General features: G+C 41.6%; 1 protein-coding gene across 7 annotated transcripts in view; it reads right to left on the bottom strand.

Annotated features, from left to right (window-relative positions):
• Positions 1-26,212, bottom strand: part of YPEL1 (yippee like 1) — a 71,896-nt gene that overhangs the window by 11,263 nt on the left and 34,421 nt on the right. For 5 of the 7 annotated variants that reach the window (XR_012155067.1, XR_012155069.1, XR_012155068.1 and 2 more), the window contains exons 5-9: positions 24,779-25,054; positions 19,461-19,690; positions 15,832-15,956; positions 5,723-5,829; positions 2,787-2,892 (exon numbers count right to left, since the gene is read on the bottom strand). Coding sequence is in view for 1 of the 7 variants with exons in the window: in XM_073312912.1 (XP_073169013.1) it covers positions 24,965-25,054 (90 nt within the window). In the remaining 6 variants the exon portion in view is untranslated. Of the gene's footprint in view, positions 1-2,786; positions 2,893-5,722; positions 5,830-9,168; positions 10,831-15,831; positions 15,957-19,460; positions 19,691-20,464; positions 25,055-26,212 lie in introns of those variants that run through there. The other 2 variants (XR_012155066.1, XM_073312912.1) reach the window with 2 other exon arrangements.

The raw sequence follows: 26,212 nt of genomic DNA, 5'->3' as shown, positions 1-26,212 counted from the left end.
TCTCCTGTTCTAGCGGCACCATTTAAAATGACAGTGCCTGGACCTGGGGCGACCTTTCCCTGAGCTCTGCCTTTGGATAGGCTTGTGTTATTAAGCTGGTTACTCCATTTCCTGTCTCTACAGGGGACAAAGATTAATCGGAAAATGTTGCAGCTCCTTGGCTCCATCCCCTGGAAGAGAGGGGAGAATCCAGTGGAGAGGCAGAACTCCGATTAACCTCCGTGAAACCATCACTTCACTCTCTGGAGACAGGCCAGGAGCCCAGCAAAACGCAATTTCCTAGGTCTGTTGTGAGCTGTCACGGAGGCTCTTCTTGATCCCTGAGAGAAAAAGGAGGGAGAGAGAGAATATAGGAAATCAAAGGGATTTCCTGAAGTCAGACCTGGAGAGCACTATTCCAGCAGCGCTTTCAGGTCAGGCTAGCCAGGAATTAACATACAGTTCTTTCAGAGGCTTCACTTACTCTTCCCAGTCACAAGGGGTGGTTTGCTTCCCATTTCTTCAGCTTCTTTTCTAGTTTTTTCCTCACATGCTCTTAGCCTGAGCTTTAAACAGCCTAAGAGCAGAGGCCAGGCATCTGATTCACTAAGACAGATGGGGCCTGATTTTCAGAGGGGCTGAGCATTCAGAGCTCCCCTTGGCTTCAGCTGGGGTTATGGGTGCTCAGGGCCCCTGAGACCAAGGCCCAAGGTTCACAGTGAAAAAAACTGACAAAATCACTGCAGTACTGTGCCATTGCTGGGGGGAAATATTTTGAAGGAGGCTGCGTGTACGTTAGGGCTTATTACTAATATTGCTGGGTAGGTGCAGGACAAGCTGCCTTCCTTCAGACAACCCTACCAGTGTAGCACAGTCTCCCACCCGTACCATCCCTGCTATTCTAAGCTCTTGGCCTTTGCCAGTGAGAGCACCAGCCACGTCACGCTGTCCAGGTCTCAACCACCACACAAGTATTCTCCATCTGGAGATTATTTACCACCAAACCTACTTCAGTCAAAACAGACTAGACACAAATCTTCTTTGACAGTAGCCTAGTGGATTGCGGGGAGAGGAAGAAGTAGACATGATATATCTTGATTTTAGTACAGCTTTTGACACAGTCCCACATGACATTCTCATAAACAAATTAGGGAAAATGTGGCCTAGATTAAATTACTATAAAGTGGATGCACAACTGGTTGAAAAACCATATTCAGAGAGTAGTTATCAATGGTTCACTGTCAAACTGGGAGGACCTATCTAGTGGGGTCTCTCAGGGGTCAGTCTTGGGCCTGGGACTAGTCAATATTGTAATTAATGACTTGGACAATGAAGTGGAGAGTGCACTTATAAAATTTGCAGAGGACACCAAGATGGGAGGTGTTGCAAGAGCTTTGGAGGACAGGATTAGAATTAAAAATGACCTTGATAAATTGGAGAATTGGTCTGAAATCAACAAGATGAAATTCAATAAAAGACAAGTGCAAAGTACTTCACGTAGGAGGGGGCGGGAAATCAAATGCACAACTACAAAATGGGGAATAACTGGCTAGGGGGTAGTGCTACTGAGAAGGATCTGAGGGTGATAGCGGATCACAAATTGAATGAGTCTAAGATGTGATGCAGTTTCAGAAAAGGCTAATATTCTAGGGTGCATTCACTGGAGTGTCATAAGCAAGCACAGGAGTGAGTCCTGAGCTGGAGCATGGTGTCCAGTTCTGGGCACCAGGCTTTAGGAAAGATGTGGACAAACTGGAGAAAGTCCAGAGGAGAGCAACAAAACGATAAAAGGTTAGAAAACTAGGTATGTTTAGTCTTTAGAAAAGAAGACTGAGGGGGGACCTGAAAACAGTCTTTAAATATGTGAAGGGCTGTTATAAAGAGAGTGGTGATCAAGCGTTCTCCACTGAAGGGAAGACAAGTAGTAATGGGCACAGATTGCAGCAAGGGAGATTTAGGTTCGACGACAGGAAAAACTTTCTATCTAGAAAAAGACAGTTAAGCTCTGGAATAGGTTACCAAGGCAGGTTGGGGAATCCCTGACATTGGAGGTTTTTAAGAACAGGTTGGACAAAACACCTGTCAGGGATGGTCTAGGGGTACTTGGTCCTACCGCAGTGGAGGGGAAATCCCCTCCAGCCTCCAAGTGCCGTTTACAACCCCCACAGTGAGCATCTCTGAGCTTTCATACTTCCAATTTAAAGAGTCAGGGAGAGCAATGGAAACAAAGGGTATCCGCTCACCCGCACTCCCCGTTTGTCAAAGGACTTTATGCTGCCTCCATAGAGTTTGGCTAGACCAGATGCAGATAAGCAGATCGCCTGAGAGAAGGCAGGGAGGGAGAGAGCCACACAAACATTTGAGGTATGTTCTGTACAGGGACAAATGCGCACACTCCCCAAGTCACAAGGGGACAATGGCAGCCTGGGGTACATCACCTGCAGTTCCACTTCCCAAGTACCATGGGGAACTTCACTAGGTCCTGCATGTGCCAGTCAAGGAATGGGGAGACTTAGACTTGCTGCCCAAAATTCTAGTCAGAGACGAGGGGCATAACTGTTATTGCTGATATTATTGCATGGCACGTCAGCACATAAACCAGCCTAGTTCTCACCAGAAATTCAGAGCTTTACTGATTCTGTACACTGTGGCTACAAGGGTAGAAAGAAATGCAAAGCCAGCATTCACAAACTAAGAGAGAGCATGCAATAACTCAGCTTGCATTTACAGACTCCTCACACCCAAGTTACATAGCCATCCATGGAGGGGCCTGCCAGGCTATACAGCCTTCAGTCCTCCAACCCTACCTGCTTATGTCTTCATGTGGGGTCTTCTTATTCCTCTCTGGCATCGCAGACGGCTGGACTGCTCTTCTCACTGGACTTTTTAGTCAAATTGCTTCTATTTTCCAATCTGAAGACAAGCATTAAAAATAAAGTTGCAAACACTTTGCGCAGCTCAATCCATTCCTGAGTGGCAGTTAGGGTTAAGCCAGTGTGTTCCTTGACCTGCCAAGTTTTAAAATCCAACCCAGGTAACTTAAGCAGTCTTGCAGGGAGTCAGCCTGCAGTTTACTTAGCTGGTTAGATTCCTCCTCCTCCAACAGGACTAGCGGAAGTGCAGGGGAAAGGACACAGGTGCTACCTCTCCCATTACACGAATGATTGCTTGAGCTAATGCACCTGCACTCAGGTCACCTCACTCACACTGGACTGAACCGAGATGCTCACAGGCATAAGGTTATTCACAAGTATGGGCCTTTGGAGGATCCGGCGGGTATTTAGGTGACTGACTACTTAAATACCTTTAAGGATCTAGCCAAAGTGATTTAATCAAAGTCAACGTACTAGTAGCTGTGTCGGCCCCAGGGTATTGGAGAGACAAGGTGGGTGAGGTCGTATCTTTTATCGGACCAACTTGCAAACTGCATTTTGCTGTGATGCTGCAAGTACCTTTCCCAGACCTGAAGAAGAGCAGTGTGTGGCTCAAGAGCTTCTCTCTCACCAACAGAAGTTGGTCCAATAATAGATATTACCTCACCCACCTGGTCTCTCTCAGTCAAAGTCACACACAGAACCTGCAGTAGAGCTAGGAATTGAACCCAAATCTCCTGAGTCCCAATGCAGTTCGGTGCCTGAACCCTCAGACCACCCTTCCTGTCTTATGTGACTTCTCTAAACTCTGTCATGCAGCACGGCCAGGTCTATGATAAATGGGGCATCACAGGACAGAAGTGGTAGCATTACCGTGACCAAAAGCATTTTTGCTGGCCGCTTATAACAAAGTATCCAGGATTAGTCAACACAAGCTGCTGCTGAACGTTTTTTCCATTCCCTTTGGAGACCAGAGATTCATTGTTCCAGGACTCAGAAATAGCGACAGCATAAATGGATGCCCAACTCATGTGGGATTCCACCTCTGCAGTGTGGTTTGGAGTCGCCTCCAGTTTTATTTTGTTATTAAGAACAAACCACAAAGCAGCACTTTGGTATCTTAGTACAGTTTATTTTCTCTTTTTCCTTGTTGTTTTCTGTGTCTCACTGTTTTTTTCCTGAGTCACCAAGGCAGAAAGTGACAGGTGAGAACAGCAAGACTGACAGAGAGGAGACATGACTGAGTTCTACACATAGGACACGCTTTGGGGAAATTCACTACGTGGAAATTCACTCCATTAACTAGGAGTTGCCTTTTTCTTATCTCTCTCTATTGTTTTAATTCCCTTAAAGCTACTGAGGGAGCCTCATCCTACCCCCATCCTCAACTACCCTCCAAATTCAAGATCTGAGCAGCTCAGCATTGCTTTAACTCATAGCAGAAAAGGAGAGGCATTCCTATCTAAGGTATTTCTATAACCTCCGTTACTGTAGTATCTGAGCACCAGTCACAATCTTTAGCATATGCACCATCACAACACATCTGGGAGGTAGGACAGCGCAATTATCCCCATTTTACAGATGGGGAACTGAGTCACAGCCAGGCTAAGTGATTTCCCTAAGTCACAGAAGGAAGTCTGTAGCAGAGCATGGAATTAAACCCACATCTCCTAAATCCAGGCCTGCACCCAAGCCACTATAGCTTTGGACCACTCATTTAATACTTTGGATCAGTTGGTCAGTGCCCTCTTAAAAATCCCAAACCTAGAAACTCCATTGGTATGCTGAGAGGTACTGGTGACTGCATGGCTCACAACCCTCACTGAGACGGAGGTGTGCATTCATACCCAGCAATTAACAGAACTGTAAGGATAAGTGAATCGTAAGCCCCTGCCTATGACAAAAGGGTAATGTAAACCTGCACAGGAGTTTTGTGGGCTATGTGGGCAGAGGGACTTTGCTGAATATTGTTTTGGATAAGAGTGAGTGTGTGAAAAAGGCAGAGGACCAGCGAGCCACAGACAGTCTGAAAGCACGGTGTCTGACACTGGAAGAAGCCTGGGGAGAGGATTTTGCGTCAAGAGGGCAGGCTGAAATGAGTGCCCTTGGTGCTACAAGCAAAAGAAGCTCTTTCATGAAATTTGATTGCTTCTGTGTTCAGAGACACAGGACTTTGTACATTATTTGTAAATAAACAAAAACCTCAAAGAAGTATCTGTCACCCATTTCTGATCCTCATGGGAACAAACCTACTAGACCTTAAGTTTTTGGCTAGCCACTCCTAGCAAGCAATGAGGGCACAAGGTGCCAACCATGAATAATTTATAATCCAAATTTGACCAGAGACAAACAAAATGGTTCAGGGGGCACCATCTAGGAGTTCAGTGTTGGAAGTTTGAATGATAAGTGGTGGGGATCTAAAGGAGGCAAAAAGGGATTGGAGGGTGCCCTGGAAATGGGAAGGCTTTCCCAGCCATAGGATGCAGTGGGAATAAAAGGCAGGAGGAGTAGATAAAAAGGAGCAACAAGGAGGATGGGGGGAAAAAAAAGTCAAACAATAACTTTCAAAAATGCCAAACTAAAAGCCCAGAGGAGTCCAGCTGATCTATTCAAGATGTGAGATCATTCTAAAGAGGATTTAACATTCACATAGAACAGAGGGTGTTGCAATATTTACTAACACACTATCATCCACTCCAGGCTGCAAATGTCCTGTTCTCACACGGTCTATTGCATCATGTGATTAACAGAACAGCCCCCAGTCCCCACAGAGGGAGCAGAGAGAACACTTTGCTTCCATACATCGACATCTGATGATGCCAATTTAGCTGGAAGTGCAGAACATCTGCTGCTGCTACTAATGAACTTACTTGCACTGCAGGAGGGGGGAGAACCCTGTCCCCACCACCAAAAAAAGCTCTCCCAAATCCAGTCAGACGCCATGCTCAAGACCTTGGAATCTCTTGCGAAGAACATTCTAAAAAACAGAACAAAACATTCTGTGTTTATCATCTTCCTCACAAGTGTACTGTGAAAACTGCGAGAGCCCAGATCATCAAGTGTCCTGCTGCCAGATTCTAACCCTAGCGGAGATCCAGGGAGAGAAGCCTGGGGGCTTAGTTACACTGCAACACACAGGATGCATGAACGAGAAGTTGCCAGCCCTTACGGACCTAGCCTCTTTCTCCATGGGAGATTTAAGTACATAACACCCACTGAACTCCACTGCACCATGCATCAGTGAAATGAGAGTCCACTCCGGGTAGCTCCTAAGGTGACCAGATGTCCCGATTTTGGGTTTTTTTTTCTTATATAGGCTCCTATTACCCCCCACCCCCTGTCCTGATTTTTCACACTTGCTGTCTGGTCACCCTAGTAGCTCCAGACGACATTCCCAGGGCTCAGCTTGAGTCGCTGGGCTGGAAGCTGGCAATTGCTGTGGAATCCTTCTGTTCTAGCTAAAAAGCAGCAATAACATGGCTCTCCAGCTGGACTCCAGCACCATAGGTGGAGTGGCCCCCGTGTCCCAGTCCTACGTGGATGGGTGTGCCTATGGAGGCGATACCTGTGATTGGTCTAACTGTGTAGGGAGGATTCACCCCTTCCTGTCCTGCCCCCCAAGGGTGTTTGCACAGCCAGAGTGCACAAGGCTCGCCCATGGAATTAGCCTCCATGGCATGTGGGATTGTTCGTCTACCACAACAGTTCCTGGAATACTCCCCCCGCCCCCCAGCAAAGAATGCTACTGCAGGGGGTGCAAGAGGGAAGCTAGGGTTTGTTCCTTAACGTTTAAATTACTGGAGCATCAGCTGCAGGCAAGACACCAGACTTCCTTTGTAGGACTCAACTAACACCGCCTGAAGTCAACCCCCCCACACCCCCCTGTGATTTTACAGGCTCAGAGATCCACCCTGTCATTTTGAAGCTTATCGTAATACACATGGCAGAGAAGATCCAGGCATGTTTGTTACTCACACAGGATAATGGTGAAGTATTTTTTCGTAATTGTATTTAAAACCCCCTCATTCTTTATGAGGGTGATCACTTAACAGTCTGTCCCTCTGGACAGTTATTTTGCATCACATCATCACTTCATGGAAAGTGGTGTTCTGAACCATTCGTACGTTTCTGTGCACAAACGGATACCAACCCCCCAGCCCAGGCACAACTGGTTGGTGTGATGTTCACCCTTTGAATTTGGAGTTGGAAAGAAATATTGTAAAACCTCCTAGCTTAACTCATTACACTGCCACAATTAGCCTGGCTCCCAGGCAGCCTCAAGTCACTGCCCAGCATTCTCTCCAAACTCCACCTAGGTTTGGATCATGCCTATTTCACCTGGGTCCCAGTTTTATTACCACCCCCCTGCCCCGATATATCTTATTGTTACAAAAGTGCCTCAGGGAAACATGCCCTCAACAGCCCCTCACCTCAAGGCCCACTTTACCAAGTCTTCAAACCAGTAAGATAGTCTCCTCAAAAACTGGAAAGGTGGAAGTTCTGTTTGTAATGAGCCCTCAGAACCTTGCAACAGAAGTGGCTTTCCTTATTGATTTACTGCCTCTAATGCATACACTAGTTTGTTATGCTAGGGTTGCTGAAGTGCAGGGCTTTTATCACCGCTTTTATCTGAGAACAGAGGGTACTGAAACAAGGACTGAATTGTTGGGATCCAGACAGCAGAGGAAATCCAGTCGCAGCAGTGAATCAGCCTTCAACCACTGACACAGTACAGCTGATTAGAGCTGGCTGGTTGCTGTGGTGAGCCAGGCGGGGGTGGGGGGAGATCAAGGTGTCAGGAGTAGGAGCAAGAAGTCAGTGGGGAAGGGCAAAGAACCACAAGCCTGTGGGGTGGCTAGGATGGAACGAAACTTCTGGTGAACATTTCACCTTAGTTTATCTGTGTCCTAAGGCATATGTTTGGAGATCTGAAGAAATACTCACTGTATAAGGAATTATATGGATTTTGTAAACACATACAAGTAGAAAGAAAGGGAAGGTCAAATTTGAGCAACCCCAGCCTTGCCAGTATCCATTCAAAATGTGCCCCTTGCCTGACAGTTATGCAACTCAGCCTGAGATCTGCCCTGCGTATTATTGTTACATACAGGGAGCTACTGAGCTAATTGACAGCAGCAAGGCTCATGGTGGAGTTCAGGCTGCAGGATTTTCTTCCTCTCGATGCTGTTGTGTTGAAATCATACAGCCCAACAGCATGGTAGCTACTTATAATTGTGCGGTCATCTTTCACTTCCTGCTATGCAGCAAGTTCGGGGTTTGGACCTTTCCCGAGTCAGGGGAGCTTGGAAAATAATACAATCTCTCTTCAACCAGAGCCCAGAGCCAGTCTAAAAATAATCCAGGGACATGGGGAGCCCTCCAGAGAGTCCATAGCAGGAGAAGATTTAACAAATCATTGACTCACTTGCTTATATACGACATTTGACATTGCAACATAATTAATCTAGGAGTTTTACATTTATCTAATGCTTTTTACCTCAGGGATCCCATTACTTTTACATATATAACACACTGATAAACAATCTATACACACTGGCCATGTCCCCCAGCACTGAAAAGCAGTCCTCTCTGAGGTCAAATAGAGCACAGCAACATAATTTAGCAGTTAAGGAATACCATGTCCCATTGAAACTGTACAGAGAAATCTGGGGAGGCAGAGATAATTATCTGAGTTGGAATTTGGCCAGACTTTTAAGAAAAAAGAGTCACAAGATCTTTAATGGTCGTAAATATTCAGGACATCTGTTTTAAATCTCATTCAAAATAGATCAGCAACTACCATTTCATTTGTCTTTAGAAATACAGAGTTAAGAGCTGGTCTACATTAAGTTAGGAGATTTGTGTTAAAACACAATCCTGCACAGAAGGGGTTACAATGAAGTTTGGGTGTTCATGTGAGATGGCATTGGACTAGGTTGCAGCCCTGGATCCTGGTGCACTAACATTTTGGTCATTTCTACACAGGATAGAATTCACCAGTGTTATACTACAATCTTCTGACACAGTAAATGTTGTAGTGTACATGGACTCTTTCAGAAATCCACAGGAATCATTGTATGTTACAGTATGGACAGCTTTGGTGGATTAGACCCAAGATTAAAGGCCTCAGGAAGGATTAGAACCTACTATTTTGAGGGTTCCCCCCACCCCCACCGTATATACCTTGTAATCTCCAACCTAAGCAGGATGGATTTTACTGTTTGTTTCTGATACTGAGACAGCTATAGGTTCCCTGACCTCAAAGAGGCCCGACAAGGCAGTAGAGAGTTTTGCTCTCCTGAAAGGTATTTGTTTATATGTTATGTGGAGCCTGTAGATGGATAGTCACAGCAAGTAGAAGCAGGTGTCTGCTTGCTCAGTGTCTCAGGATTAATGTAGGTGAACACAAGGAAGATAGTAATAAAAGTTAAGTATTAACAACAATGTAAATTTTGGCCAGTAAGAGGTATCAGATCAAAGTCTATGTTTAGTGGCCATTGGAAGAGTGCTAGGGTAGTACTGGTTCTGTTTAACAGAGAGGAGCAAATAGTTTCGAAGGAATAATACGAAACAGATTTAGCGTCATTTTCTATTTGGGGGTTTCCTGGCTGATAGCCCACAATTTCTTTAAAACTTTGTGGACGGGTTGCAAATTTTCTCTTGATGGCAGTGGCTGTTCCAGCTGTATTGTTTTAGTTGCAACTGGTCAGATATGTATACGAATGTAAAATTCACTTTCCACATAGGTCACTTTGAAATATTGCTCCTGCCAATAAAGCTTGATTATTGGTGGAAAGTAAGAGCACAAAAAGAGACGAACGTGAGGCTGAAACAAGTACATTAAAAACAGGAGGAAATATTTGCAGAAGAAATTTTTGTAGCATTAACCCAGCTCAGTCATTTAGTTTAGAAGTTGTAGGTCATTCTAAATCATCACCCTGGCTGGGAGACAAGCAGCTGATCCCCAGTCACGGGGGCCACAGAGAGAGCACATTAGTAGTGTTGACAAAGAGCACAATAAATTATTTTCTCCATCTCCTGTTAGCTAAACAAGCAACTCTAGCACAGCAAATACTTATACTTTTGGACTATTGAACATTACAGACCATCAAGGCCATATCAATAAACATACCTTTAAAATATTTATTTACTGTTAGAACTGTAAAAAATAAAAATAAAAACCCAGACTCTCCACTCTCATAACCTGAGGCTTTGACATAGCTAGTTAAAGCATACTGCATTGCCAATAGTTGGATAATTCTCAGAATTCCAACGGCAACCACTAACTAAAGAAATATACCCTCTCCTCTATTTGATCCAGAGTGCTGCAAAAGGCCTGACCATTGGTGGCCCCATCTGGGGCACTTTGTTTCAACTGTGCTTCAGGGCACCACAACTTTGAAAGCTCTCTCTCAGCTTAGATTGAGAAAAAGGGCTGCCTTTGGACTAATGGGAGGGGAAATAGGAACAGAGCACACCATAGATGTATGCCATTTCCAGGGGATGGAGGGCCATTGTTTTGACACTACAGTAGATCTCACTTTGTTTGATTATGGCACGACAGGACAACATTCACTGTATAAATGATGGGCCTGAAAGTTTGCAGTAAGATTTTAATGACACATCAGCCACAGATCTGTTGTAACTGTGCGAGCACATTGCTACATACGAGACAGGAATTCCGGTCATAAAGACAACATTGGGGCCCCTGGTGCTTGGGGCTGACTGTGCTCAGCTCTGGCATGGATGTGAAGTGTTTCTTATCCACTGGGGGCAGAGTGCAGATAGCGCATCACTCTCCATCACCTACCATCAACCAGCTAATGGACCATCATTAAATTCTGGTCTCACAAATATCCATGAATTCTGTCCTTGGTATGACAATGGCGTGAAGGAGGATGATCCAGGAACAGCAAGGAAGTGGAATGTTGCAGACCTTGGATTATTAGAGACAATGTCAAAATCCGTGAGGGAAAAGCTAGATGAAACCGATAGAAACACAAGCAGATTTCTAGTCATAACCGCCTCGTTAAGCAGACCATCTCATCCAATCAGAACACAAAACCACTAATACATATTTGCCTGCCAGTGAAAGACAGATGATTAATTCAGGACTATAAAGAGATTAAGTTGTGTACGTGTAGAAATGTCTCCAGCCCAAAAGGCAGATGTTCGGAGAGTTGTGACTTTATCAGGCATGCCAGGTTCAGCCACTGTAAAACAGTCAAACTGATCTGAAGCAAACATTGCCTAATTTTCCAGTGTGAGCCTGTGTCAGCATAGTTACCAGGATATGTGAGCAGTGGGCTACACCCTTCTGTGCAGGGTATACACAAAATACACACAAGGCTTGGTCTTGTGTTTAAAACAACTGTGATATATCACTGTCTGGGTTTGTGTGTGTATTTAAAATTGAGGTAAGCTTTTTTTAGACAGTTGTGGATTTGGTCTTGCAAAACACCCCACAGCACTGAACGTCTATATATGGTAACATTCAATAGCCTGTCCTGACTTCTGGAATTTGCTCCCACCAGAATTACATCTAATCCCCAGCCTGGCCATATGCAGAGAGTGCTGTGAATGCACCTCTTTGACCAGGACTTCTGCCAGGTGTCAGCTCCACCACCCTTACCCTCCAGTGCATTTAGCAAGGTTTGCACTCTATCTACCCCTCTAGGTGCTTAAATATTTTTGAAAGTCTGACCCTATGTCACTTAAGAGCTTCTGAAAATATTACCTATCATATAATATGAGCAACAAAAATGAATAAAGGTCTGGAAAACATGACCTATCAGGGAAGATTGAAAAAAAATTGGGTTTGTTTAATCTGAAGAAGAGAAGCCTGGGGGGGGGGGGGGGCATAAACAATTTTCAAGTATGTAAAAGGTTGCTATAAAAAAGAATGTGATAAATTGACAGGACAAGAAGCAATGGGTTTAAATTGCAGTAAGGGAGATTTAGGTTAGACATTAGGAAAAACTTCCAAACTGTAAGGATAGTTAAACACTGGAACAAATTACCTAGGGAGTGGAATCTCCATCATTGGAGGTTTTTAACAACAGGTTAGACAAACACCTGTCAGGGATGATCTGCAGAATACTTAGTCCTGCCTCAGGGCAGGGGACTGGAATATATGACTTATTAAGGTTGCTTCCAGTCCTATATATCTATGATTCTATAGATTTAAAAAAGAGGGCTGAGTTAATTCTTTTGTAATGAATGGAAACAATTCAATGGCCATTGCCACAATAAATACTCATTTCAGCTGGGGAAAGTACAGTGCATGACAGATTTTTCTTGTGCATGACAGATTATTCCGAGAGGGAAAGAAGTTAATATTTGTTTACAAAGCAGAATGGTTTTGTGCACATCTATCTGTGGTCCATTCTACAGCTACAGCCATCCACTCAGATTGTGAATAAGGAGCAGTCTCCAGACTATTTCGAGAAAAAAAGGTGAGAGAGAGTGAATAACGGTTTGAGAGTGCTCTGGCAGACGCATTCCTGCCATGGATCAAAAGTCTTGGGACATATGACCAAGGGGCCTTCTATTGCAAGACGGAAAGAAGCAGCTGGCTATGGCATACCTGCTATATAATTCCCTAAGCCCCTTTTGCATGTGCCTAATTACATACAGGGGAATAGCCCTCTTGGGCCCAAATTTTGTTGAATTCATACTAGTGCATAGTGGGCACAAAATGCTTATTCTCATTTGGGAGTGTTTTACACCCATTTTGCCCTGGTGCAAATGACTGCATAAAGTGTCAGGTGATAATTAATGGGGCTCCTTGAACTCAAGGGGACTACACATGTGCATCAAGTCAAGCACCTGTTTGAAAGCTGGCATGACTGAAGCGTTAGCTAGTGAATGGCAAATAGATGGGAACAGTGATTATTTTGCTCCCCTTAGGCCATAGCCCGTAGGGGTGATTGCTGAGCAGTGAGGGATGCCAAAACACTACCAACAGTACATTATTTTATGGGAGTCTGGAGAAATACTGTAGCACTTTTCCTAAACCACAGTGTGTGCTGAAGTAGGGAAGGAGTCTGAGAACTACTGGGAAGTAATGGGGTTTTGAGCTGGTCCAGAACTCCTAAACAACATTCCAGTCTCTATTCAGGCAGGGGATGGGTCATTTTTCTAATCTGAAGCTAGGAATATGGCTGGCTGCAGGGGGAAGCAGGATTAATAATATGGACGCTTTCACCTCTCAGCCTGCAGATGAACAAGAGAGTGGGGGACCTGTCTCAGAGATTTAACACTGTCCAATTATTCTTCCCACTAATGCTCATCACACTGAACAAATTCCCTTTGTCGCACAACGGGGTTTAGAGTCCATAACACACCAACTCCTGAAATACAGCTGGTGTGCGGAGACGGCCGTCTAGCATGCGGATTGTTCCAGGGTCACTACATCCACAGCATGCCCCTCAAACTGCAGTACCCCTACCTTCAGTTTCCCCTTCTCAGAGCTGTTCAGTAAACTCTGCTCCATTCTTCTGCCCACCCTCTGGGAACGGACTCAAAGGGACTATTCTGAGTCTGGCTATGTCTGTTTCCAACCTAAATGTATGTTGTATGATCAACATACCTTTATTATAATTTTGATCACAGCCCACCTTCCATAATAGAATGCAGGGGAGAGGTGATCAGTTGTATATGTTCACACACCAAAAGAAGTACAGACCAGAATAAAATCACTAACTAAATACTACTGCTACTTAGATGATTGAGATCTTACGTATACAGCACACTTGAGACTTTAAGAGCAGGAAAACCCTGTTTGTCAGAGGGAAGTACAAAAATCCTGAACAAAAGGTTGTCAGATTCTGAGGAGCAAGTCATATTATGGATAGAATCGGCATGTTTATATGCAACACAACAGAAAAGGGAATATCAACATAAGCTGGGCATGCTGCCGAAAGAGTGGTAGCTCTTTGGAAAAATAGCTAATTTCTCCATCTTGGTTGAATATCAAGAATGCTCAGCGAGAGAGTGACAGATGGGTGGAGGGAACGAAGATGCTTACTTGGGTCTTGTTAGAGAGATTTCTCCAGTTAGGAGATTAAATCAGACCACACCACTGTATTTTCCCTATGCTTGATGATGGTGAAGTGCCACGAGCACACTGAGTTCCCAAATTGTGATCTGAAGCACCTGTGCTCCACACAGCACTTGCTGCTGATCAGTAGAGTCCTGGCCAGTCACATGGTTCTGGTTCTTTCTGAGTCCAGCCATTGTATTCATAGGTGCCAACTTCTTCTGGCGCTGGTGGGTGCTCAACCCTCCTCTGGCTCTGCCCCTGCCCTGACTCCACCCCTGCCCTGCCCCCTCCCACCCCATTCCAATCCCTTTCCCAAAGTCCCCACCCCCACCTCCTCCCCTGAGCCTGCCACGTTACCGCTCCTTCCCCCTCCCTCCCAGCGCTTGCTACAGCTGTTTGGTGGCAGCAAGCGCTGGGAGGGAGGGAGGAGTGGAGACACAGTGTGCTGGGAGGAGGTGGTGAGGTGGGGTGGGGAGCTTGGCTGCTGGTGGGTGCAGAGCACCCACTAATTTTTCCCCATGGGTTCTCCAGCCCTGGAGCACCCACGGAGTCAGCACCTATGATGGTATTGCATTAAAAAGTTGCTAAACATATATTTATTAATATTACTGTCTAAGCAATTGCTTTAGTTGTCATAGGGATGTTATTTGATTGCCAGTGGAAAAAGAGGTGGTCTGCTCAGTCATGAGTGGGAGACAAGCTTGCTCAGTCTCAGTGGAGGAAAGCAATCCACAAGCCAGTCTTTAACAAAGGGTGATCCACGTTATGGAAAACTGTGAGAACCCATGCACTAAGGGATTCTGATTTTTGCCAGGCTTGTGTGAAAGCAGAGTTATTTAAGGGACGATCCCAAGGGTAAGCAGATGAATCAGCTTTTCCAATACCACAGGAATAGCTAATACACAGTGAAGTATGGGATTGTCAGCAAGAGCTAAAGGTGAACTTGAGCTTCTGTTCTGTGACTCGGATTACAATTTAGGAGACTTCCTTGAACCCAGGAACGTATCATTTGCAACCCTATTGGCTCTGGCATATGGTTTATATTCAGAGTGAGAATGGTGGCGAACTTTAGAGTCTGCCTCCTCTCCAGTATACTAAAACACACAAAATACTTCAGAACCAAGAGACCGTAACAGCACAAATGAGCAAATATAAACCCAAATAATAAGAGACAGGTCAAATGCATAAAAAGAAATATTGCTTAAAATATCATGACTAGCAGAAGACCCTAAGAACTTGTACATTTTTGCTATTAAAACATTTCATATTTCTGAAGACTAGTAATGCACTGCAAGTAAAGAGGCTGAGTTGGAAGAAAAGGACAGGGAAAAAGAAACCCATGTTTAAGCCTGGATCTGACATCAATTCCCTATGTGATCATGGGAAAGCCACTTATCTGCCTAAGTTTCCCCATGTGGAAAATGGAGATGGTAATCATTCATTTCTATCTTATAAAGGACATTCTGAAGATTGTCAAGTTTTAAGGTCAAGTGATACACATGCTATGTATTATTATTTATACATACCTTTCAAGGCAGAGCTCTAGAAATCTCTAACCTAGATGCCATCTGGCCCAAGACTGAAGTTAAGTAGTAACATTTATCTATAGAAAATTTAGATTTAATGCTCAGAAGCCAGAATGTCCACAACAACAGCACATTATTTCATGCAATCGTGACATGAAAAGAGGAACATATATTACCTATCTCCCACAATTATTAGTCTGTACTTAAGTCAAATTTTTTGACTACTCTAGTTTGTAACTTAACTTAACCACAGACTAGCCTGCTTCTATGTCTGTAGAAGCATCCCAGAGCCTAGTCTGCCTTCACTGTGCTCGGCCTCGGAGTCCCAACCAGTGACATCGCCAAAAATGAATGAGCAAATAACCTTAAGTGGGACAGTCTTTACAAGAGAAGTAGCAGTTAATATCACCTTGTTCAAGAGATGCTCCACAGCCAAAGAATTACACTGCTCAGAGCCAACTCCACAGCTGTCTTGCTCACCAAAGAGAGGCATTTATGTCGGTTGCAGACGTAGTTGCACAGCCTGTGGAACAGCTGAGTAAGATTGGGAAATCAACAGATTAAGGCAAAAAAATGGTAAACAACACACTTGGACAAGATTAGCCTTTGAGAAGGGCTCTGACTGGGTTAACTGCTTAAGCTGTACTGACACTACTGACACCCCATTTAGAATAATCAGACCTTGTCTGTAAATAGAGACCTTGTCATATTTTACCATAGGGTAGCCTCATGGCTGAGATTTTTAATGTGTAAAGACAAGGGCTTTCCACCAAGCGACAAATGCAGGGGTTCATTTCTTAAGATGAACAGTCTGCATTCTCATAAAAGTTAGTGAAAGGTGATTGAGTTCCCTACCCTCTAATGGCTGTCCAGCTGGAAATCAAATATCCTATGTGCACTTTTCAAAGAGAATAGAGAGTAACATTCCAGTTCTCTTGGTGATGTTGATCTGATTGCCAAAGTGTACTATAGCACATTGTTGAGCATATAATGACTGGTGTAGCTGCCTATATAAAGTCATTGCACTATCAATATGTAAATGTGTTATTACTGTGAGGTGCCTGGAGTATGAAAAGTCCTATATTTGCTCCAAATTCTCTTCCAAATGGACCCTTCCATCATTTGGTAACATGTAGGTAGCTCAGATTCTCTCTTTTGCCAAAATTAGTATACATTCTATCAACTTTTATCATAAAATTCTGTTGCGCCCGTACAAATAGTGAAAGTATCGAAGTTTCAAACATTAATGGCATTTCTAAACCAGTTTCTCAAAACACAAAGGTACTTTTTCTCATTGAGGACTGAATCCAGGAAAAGTTATAAAGAAGCTGTTTGAATTACTCTAAATTATATATGCAGCAGTGAAATAGTTTTTCCATTATGAGATCAAACAGAATTTTACTCAAATGTAAAGAATCCCACACCCTTTTGTGAGACAGAATGAGAGATTATTGGAGAGGTGCAGAGTGAAGCTGAACTGAATTCATGGTAAGTAGACATTACTCATTCTTGTGCAGTTCAAAAGGGGTTATATCCTGATCCAATGTTGTAGCATTCAGCTATCACTGTACTTTCAAAGTTGGCAAAGCTACATACGGAGAAAAAACATCTATGTAAGAGGTTCTGGCCTCTAGCCTCAGCAAGGACACAATGTCGCTTCCTTTCCACCACCCAAAGGAGGATGCACAAACTGGAATAATTGAAGGATGGCCGATAGCTTTGTATTCAGTAATATGCACTATGCATGATGACACTAACAGGTTACATAGAGCCATGGAGTTTAAAGCCAGAAGGGACCATCCGATCATCTAATCTGACCTCCTGTATATCACAAGCCGCTAGCAACAATTTACAATGCTAAGGAACTAGAACAAGTGGGTTCAACTGTATATTTTCGCCTATTTCAAATGTAGGCAGTTTTCCAGAAAGGATGGTATTTTAAATCCTTCACACTCAAAATATTTGCATCTAGCACCATTGGTGTGCATCTCCCCTAGTAATGAAAAACAAAACAAAACAAAACACCCCACACCAGAACAAAACAAAATAAACATAAAGCCCATTCTTCATAAGCCTTGAAGAACTGGTAGCTTTCTTGAACCATCCACACTTTACATTCTAGGAAGCATATTTTCCAATTCCATTAATACCTTATATAGGTAAGACTCAGTCAATACATGAAGGGAGAACCCATTTAGAATACATAGAAGAATGGACAACTGTTCAAATCAGTTGATGCATTTTTGAAAGTTTAATTAGTTTAATCAACTGGTTGATTAAAGGAATTTTAAGAGATTTCTTACTGACTGTGGGTAGGGCTCTGCAATAGGACAGCCCTGCCTTGCGCGCCCTCATGTCAGACCCTGCCATGACAGGTGTACCTGCCTTAGTTTCCCCTTGGTCCAGCCACAAAAGAAGCAGTCTCTCTCCATGTCCAATTCTAAAGCTTGCCTTTAGGGATGATTTATTCATTCCTCTGCCTGCTCAATAATCCATAGAACCCTTGTGATAAAACCATTCTCCTGAAATTCTGAGTAAAAAAGGCTCTAAATGGACCCTTTTCTGTTCTCCCACCTGCAGTGTCACTTACAGCTCATCTTTTGCAGAGTCATTAACCCAGCAGTCCCCAGATTCTTTCTGTCCTAGTCCCAGACCTCCACTCTCCAGGCCATTGCTGGAAAGCTCCCAGAGTTGCTTTGTCCTTGTGACACTTTTCCAGTAGCCCCAAGTCAGGTTTCCCACAAGAGAACTTCCCACAATGTACCACTTACCCAGGCCTCCCTGCCTGTGATTCCTTCCCCTGCTTTGGGAAGAGCCTCTTGTTCTGGGCTCCCATTCCCACAGTCCTCCACTCAGGCCTGCTGCAAGGAGACTTTTCACAGTGTTCCACTCATTCAGGCCTTCCTGCCTGTTGAGTCCTATGCAGCTCTTAGGATTCACCCTCCAGCTCCCCGCTCTTGTTTCAGGCTTGGCAGTTTCTAACCAGGTGGGGTCTTCCCCTTGTTCCTAGAGGCTTTTGCACAAGCTCTCCTGTAAACCAAGTCTGGGGAACCCCAGCTGAGAAGTCCTCATCAAAAATGTTCTTTACCTTTTGTTCTTCACAATGTCTTTCTATACTAGATCTCTGCTGATCCTGTTTCACCCTTTCCTCTTCAGGCAGCTCTCTCCTTCTCTTCTCTGTGTTTCTGCCCCTTTCCTGACTGAGTCTTTATATAGCTAGGTGCCTTCTTTTAATCCCAATTGGAAGGCAGCTAATCAATCACAGATGCACTGGACCTGCTTCCTCTGAAAGAGGCCAGTAGTCACCCTAGTCCAGAATCATCCTCAAAGGTATTTAACATACCTAAATACCTTTGAGGATCTGGGCCTCTGTGATAGTATGTATTCATCAAAATGAGCCTATTTATTTCAATTAAGGTGTTGATTTTAACCAATAAAGCCTCAAATGGGTGGGGTCCTGGTTTCTATATTTGCTTTTGTGGTAGCCATTGAGATGATGGAGCTAACCAGGGTCAGTTTAATTATGAGGGGAGAAGAAGCTGGACACTTTCTGTTGGTGTCCTCAGTTAATTAATTTGTTTTCCTTAACAGTTTGCCAAAACCTAAACAACATCAGCTGACCTCCAGACCACGCTATAGGTCCTATTTAAACTCCTAAAATTTTCCCATGAAGGAGAAATAGGGGTTTGATGAGTGTCAGATTATAATCTACATCTACACATCTAGATTATAATCTAGATCTACATACAGCATTCTAATCAACTATTGAAATAACCTCTGAATACTCCTTCCATAGAACCCATAAACAATGACTGATGGGAAACTCTGAATGATTTTTGGGATCAAACTCCTATACATCCCAAAGAAGCTCAGACACTGCCAGGGCATATTCTCAAAAGAGAAGCCAGGATCTATCTAGGCACTGGTATAGCCCCTTTACCATAGAATAAGAGTGCCTCAGATATGTTAATTGAATTTATGCTGACAGCACCCCGTGAGGCCTCATTTTGTAGAAGAGAAACTGAAAGAGTGACTTACCCAAATTACAAAGGCAGCCTGTGGATAAGCCAGGAGCTGAAGCCAGATCACCTGAGTTCTAAATGAATTTCTTTCATCACAAGACTACATCTTCCTCTCCAGTTGTGTGGTCAAAACTTTCTCTTTGTTCAAACAACTTTTCTGCTGGAGCTCCTGAAAAAGTAATCAACCACCATCTCAGGCACCCCAGAAGAGATGGTGGAGGGTGTCCTGCCAGCACCTGTGGAGGTCTAGGGAAAGAGATTAGCAGTTAATGGCATTAATGCTTCAGAGTCCTTCATTACTAGGAGATGCAGCATACTTTCCAAGTTCCTTGTACATACATGCTAGCTTAGATTTATACTTTCCACAAAGTCTATGATGGCATAAGCCCTCAAATGGAGAAGTCTGAGTTGCATTTCACAGAACTCCATCATACCCGTTACTGACTCAAAGTTGAGATTTTGTGTAATGTATATATAAAAAAGTGACTCCACTCCAATGATTAAGTGCAGAGACATGTGAACTCCTTCAGAGGTGTTTTCAGCGGCTGTCTAAATTAATGTTTACTATTTAAAAACTTTTCTGATTAAAGAGGAATCACAAAAGCTCCTCCTGACCAAAGAAGAAATACAGAAGAAAGTGTCTGTGTTTACTGCACTTCCCTGAAATTCATGACTGCTGTGTCAGGCTGGCCAAATTTACTAAATAAAATAAAGAGGCATCATCAATCTGTTTAGATCCCCAAATTATCCTCCTTCAAAAAGAAGGCAATTCCTATGCAGAATCTTTTGAAAATAAGTTTGTTATGCTTTTAGCTTCTGAAAGTGCCATTAAGCACTCTCCACTGTTGTAAGCAAGAGGTTTGAGACTCACTGACTAGGGACATATCCTAACTTATCTTTAGAAAATATATTTTTATGAAGAAAAAGCAAACGTTTAGCTTGACATTATAACTAAAATATGTATTCACATAGCGTAACACAATTCCCATGACCACAAATAGCACAAAGTTAAAAAGTAACTCAACAAAACCATTAAAACTTTTATTGTGATACCTCAAATACAATATAGTGAAACAACAAATGATATACAGTATTGCTAGGACAAAACAGCAAAGCAGCCTGTCATCTTTAAAAGAAAGCATTTTAAAGAGTTTAAGAAACAATATGAGGCACAACTCAGTTGCCATTTATGACTCATGCTTTAGGCCTTAAATGATTTATAACAGTCCTTCTCAAAATTACCTCTGAAATTCCTGTTCCTTTACAATAGATACTGCTGATTGGCTTACACTAGTGCTAAATGAAGTACAATACAATATCCTACAAGTTTAACAATAATTTGACAGCTTCCTTCCACTCTTGTCCCATTATCATACAACTGGGATGTTAAAATTTGTCTCTCTTTGTGGCACTCTGTTACCTCAATCTAGATACAGGTCTTGCAATCTGACTGTATGATCCTCTTATCTGGAAAAAAAGATCTGAGAGCAATATATAAAGGAAAATGTTCAAGTCCATTGGAAATGGTACCAAGCACCCTACGTTAGCACAAACGTAGTTTACATTAGGGAGCAATATGGATATATTACTATTCCATAATCAAAGGATTAATTGCTTCTGTTTGTTACTTTGAGGTATCGTTCACTTGAAATAAAATTAATTTCAATTCATGTCTTCCACAACCTGCTATAAGATTAGATGCATGAAAATTAAGCCAGTTACAGAGAGGCTGCTGATTATTTTTAAACTTGCCAAATATTTAGTTTGCAATAGGGCATCAGGACTTTATTAGTACCCTGTTACATTAGTACTGTTACAATTCAACCTACATCACTATATAGTTTATAGATAATGAAAAAGCTCACATATTCCAGCCGCATTGAACAACAGGCAGAAACTAGTCAGAAGAGGTTATGGATTGTTAGGAGGGTAATGAAATACTGTATATTAAAATGGCAACACAGTGAAAGAAAGAAAGAAAATCCAAAACAGCAAAAGTGGTAAGGCTGATGTGTCAGCAAGCCCTCCCTAATTCTGTCAGACAGTTTACAGGAACTTTTACAACTTAACATTTTGTAAATGACAGTATTGCCTTTCATTGGTTAAAAAGGTGTCCATAGTTATAAACCAAGGAAAGAATACTGGCATTTGAAGCGGACTCTCAATATTGTAACACCAGTGTTACAGCCACTATTTAGGGCCTAGACAATGAAGAATGTGTCACCAGATTCCAAAATCATGTCAAATTATGATGCTTAATTATTTTTGGACAGCCATTGCTTTTATGGGTTCAAAAGAAAATCCTTTCAATACATGTATATTTTTCGCTAGCATATTCTTATGTATCCCAATGAACATTCTTTCCAAGAAGCCAGCTCGTAGTTGGTTCATTTGGTCCAAGAAAGAGCTAGCATGAAACAAGAGTTCACAAAAGCTTTTTGTTACACTTTATAAAAAAAAAAAATACAAAATAAATGTTAAGACCAACAATAAAAATAACCAGTACAAGTAACAAAAGTGCTCAAGTGGGAGAGGAAGTAAACTTGCCCAGATTGAACACACAAAACCTTTAAATATAATCTTAATATATTAAAAAAAAATAAAGGTTAGAGGGAAAATGCTTTGTAGAATTCTCTTCAAGTAAGTTTTTCTTTTTAATGTACTGCTGGAAGGTTCAGTGACCAGACTGACCTCTTCACATCAACCAGCAGCCATTAATATCTGGAACCAACTTTCACCAAAACCATTAGGCGTAATTCTCCACATCTTTACAATGGGAGAATTGTTTCAAAGAATCACTGCTCAAGTCAAACAATAAGAAAAAAACGTTCACATACTCCCAGATATCACAGCAAGCATAAAGAATTATTACATAGTAGTGTGCAGTAGGAATTTTGTATTAGTTATAGCTCCTTCTCTACTGCCTCTTACCCCCCCCCCAAAAGACTAATAAGAATATTGCTTCATTTGGTTCTCTTAAAAGCCATAACATTATACATAACTCACATCAACTCCTTATGCCAGTAGCTGAAGTTTTAGGTGCTAAGCACTTAATGAAATCCCAACCTTTGGCATCAAGGGTAATTAAGGTTTTGGTGAAAATGTCCAGTTTGAAATACAAATAAATAATGCACTGAAAAAAGAGGTTGAGCATCTAAATAAGAAAATCTTTTCTAGTTTAAAAAAAAAAAAAGCTCATTGATATGAAACACCCAAATCCACTATTTAAAATATTACTACAGATTGTTCTCTCTTGTAAAAAGAAAACATTAACCTTAAATTTGTACTCTCATTTTTATAGTGAAGGGTCATGGTGTTTTTTCCTTCAACTCAGTGTAATTCTTCTTGAGTCTGTAGCCAGACAAAGAAAATATACATTTTCTATAGACATCTCCATGGGTGTTACATTTAGGCTTTGAAGCCAACACAAACCCCTTGTTGATGGCTGTTTCGGTGCTTTCATTGTTGGCAACGGACATTATACTAGAGGAAAATTGAAAAATAGCCCAAACAAAACAGAATTCCAGGTTCTTTCAGATTGAACAGATGGCAGCAACAGATGACCATCTTGTGCCAATGCCATTCAGATAAAGGGGACTCCTGGGTCCAATCTAATTCTTGATTATGGAGGAGCAATATAAGCCACCCCACAAAATCCATATTGGACCCAGTTGTACTAGACCAGTTCTTTGGACTTAAGCCCAAGGGTTTTTCCTGTTTCTACTTTTTAAAATTTAACTTCTGTAGGTTCATTATCACAGCTCCTGATGGACAGCTTCTGTATCGCTCCTAGCCATTGGCATGCTTGTAAATGAATGATGTCTGGTAATAAAGTGCAGTAGAGTTTTGAAAGCCTGTCAGAGATTTACCCAAAATGTAACAGCAGCAGCAGCAATGGCACACATTGCAAACTTCACAAATGCCATGTTAAAATAGTTATTAAAAGAAAACTAACCTCTATTCTATTGTAAGGCTTTCATATTGTTCATTCCATCATAGTACTTATGTAGTGTTAATGTAAAAGACGCTGCCAACCATTTTGTCCTCAAGCATTAAGGGAGCTAAGTACAAAAGGTCCTCCACAAATACTTTTCATTTGATAACAAAGTTAGCAATGAATACAAGACACAAGATTAATTTTTTTTAAAATTTCTCTGAAAGTGCATGCACAAAACCCAATAGTAAATTTTGTGGATACACATCTACAGAAGGCTTTCTTACTAAGTCACTCCAGTTAAGAAGCAGCTGGAAAAAAACAAAAAACAGAAAGGATGTGAGCTTTATATAAATTTTATTATGAAAATGTCTTTGGGGATGATTTATCCAGCAAACCAACAAACCCCTTTTTATTTTTTTTATTGTAAAAATTATCTTGCTATTCTATTTTATGAAGAAATGAAGTCAACTTCACACTTTCCTGCCCATCTACCCACCCCCACTCTTCTGCAGGTACTGTTACTAACTTCCATCTCATAAGCTCTGGCCTCTTGTCACACAAAAAATAACTATATTTTTGTTAAAGTGTAGCAAAAGCAGAATATTTCAATGAATTTTCTTTATAACAACCTCTTTGTCCAGTGCATTAGACTACACAACTACATGGAACCAGCCATAAAACTTCACTGATGCACAAGTCCTTGTTACTGTTAAAAGGTGCAGTACCAAAAACTTGTTTACACTGACTAATTTTTTATAAATACAAGATGCATATATTTTTGTGCCCTTTGATCTTGCAGGCTGTAATTTTATCAACTTCTCCCTTCAAGACAAGTTTGCTGGGTAAGGAATGCAATTATGTTGATTAAATATATTCTACAGTATCACTGCCTTAGTATCCTTGTAAATGAGTTGCACTAAAAATATTGAACCATTAATGTACTCATTTTTGCAAAACTTAAGATCTACTAAATTGAGTCAGTGCAACTGAAAGATTTCTAAATGAGCACTGTATCTTTAATTTACTTGCCTGCAAGATGTACACAGATTATGGTACTCCCAAATTTTAAAAAGCAATTAATGAATACTCTAATACTGCATCCCTTTTACTGCCAGAGATCAGAAATTGCTACATATAAAAAGACACCCGCAGCCCATACATTCTTCAGGACTACTCATATCAGTCTTCTGCTAGATTTGGTGTAGGTGTTTAGGCAAGAAGCATGCACAGCAAAGGTAGCATTAAAGGCATAGGTCAAATAAAGATGTTAACCGGTAAAATTCATTTGCAGATAGTGAACTGTTTCTCTAGAACTTGAGAGTTTAGAAAAAGGTCATCCAAAATGTTCCAAAACAACTGTTCACACAAGAATACATATACAAAAAGAGGGAACTTACACAAGGAGAAAAAGGCAAACATGGCCTGAAAGAGCCACATAAACTACACTATTCATTTGTGAGGTTGCAAAGTTCAGTGATATTCTCAGAGCCACCTCAGCCAAAATCCTCCTTTCATTTGCATTAGTCTGTATAAAGCATGTTCCACAGAATATTGTCCAAACAGAGTGAAAAAATGCTTTTAATTTACTCCCAGCCATTGTCTTTGATCATATGGGCAAGTTCAATGATAAATTTTCCTTCTTTGTATTTCTGACTGCTCTCAAAAGCATGTTCCTAGAAACAAGAAAATAAAAATATTTAAAATACTGAGTTAGAGTTAGGTTTTCACATTATTTCATTACCAATTTTGACATGCAAATAAAAATGAATAGATAATTAACATCTGTAACATCTATTAAGGCTTTCTGGTGATATTTTATTTGTATGGATGTTTTCTCTTTCCTGCTTGAAATATCTAATTTTTAGCACATATGGTGTCCTTTACATAAAATCCACACTAAAATGTTAATATAAAATTGCACGTGCCTATGCATAAAACTATAATTCAACATTTATAGTACATACATATATCTATTTACCTAGATATTACTATGACCTCCATCAGTACAATATCTTGAGCAGCTCTCAAGGTACATTAGACATTTAACATGACTGTCATTTCTATGGAATGCCAGGATTATCATGCTGATACTTTATTTCAGAGCCAAGACAGAGTGAGTGAGAGAGAGTGTGCGCGCGCACACCTGTTTTTACATATTGTCAACTACAGGTCTGCTAAGGCCAATCTTTCCTCAAACTACCCTTGGGATTGCTGGATTCAGACTATGATTTTTGCCATTTTTTTGTATTTTGTTAAGCCACAGCTTAATTGTAGGTGATTTCCTAGAAGCAATTTAAAATTTTGGACAGGTGTTGTTTTTCATTACTTTAAAGAGTGTGGAGTGTGTTTATCAGAATATCTTAGGTTCTTCTGAGTTCCAAACCAGTCTTGCATGGTAAGAGAAGGAATGACAGAAACCAAAGTTGGTATCTGGAAATAAAACCTTCTAATGTAGCTGTTTGGTTTCTTTCATTCCATGACTGGACAAAGAAAAATCGTCCTTTTACAACCTCAGCTCTGGATGTTCATTATTACTATGAGAGGGAACACATGTAGCTGTTTTCCAGAAGATTGTGAAATTCAGCTGAACCGAGTACATCCTACAAGTGGAAATATGTAAAGGTCACCTCAAAGAAGAATTCAACATTTTTACAGTGCGAAAACTGTAGCATGTTAGCAGTCTGGATTACTTTTCAGCCACAAAATTGAGTTAATTATTGTGATTATTTGTAGCATAGAGTACAATATATTCACCATTTATCACTATAATTATCTGGCATTTTAAGAAAACAAAGAAGAAAATAAAGAAATCTGAAAACTTGACATCCAAA

Source organism: Lepidochelys kempii, chromosome 15 (genome assembly GCF_965140265.1).
Source record: "Lepidochelys kempii isolate rLepKem1 chromosome 15, rLepKem1.hap2, whole genome shotgun sequence".
In the NCBI taxonomy this organism is placed as follows: Eukaryota; Metazoa; Chordata; order Testudines; family Cheloniidae; genus Lepidochelys; species Lepidochelys kempii.
This window is presented reverse-complemented; position numbering and strand designations above follow the sequence as displayed.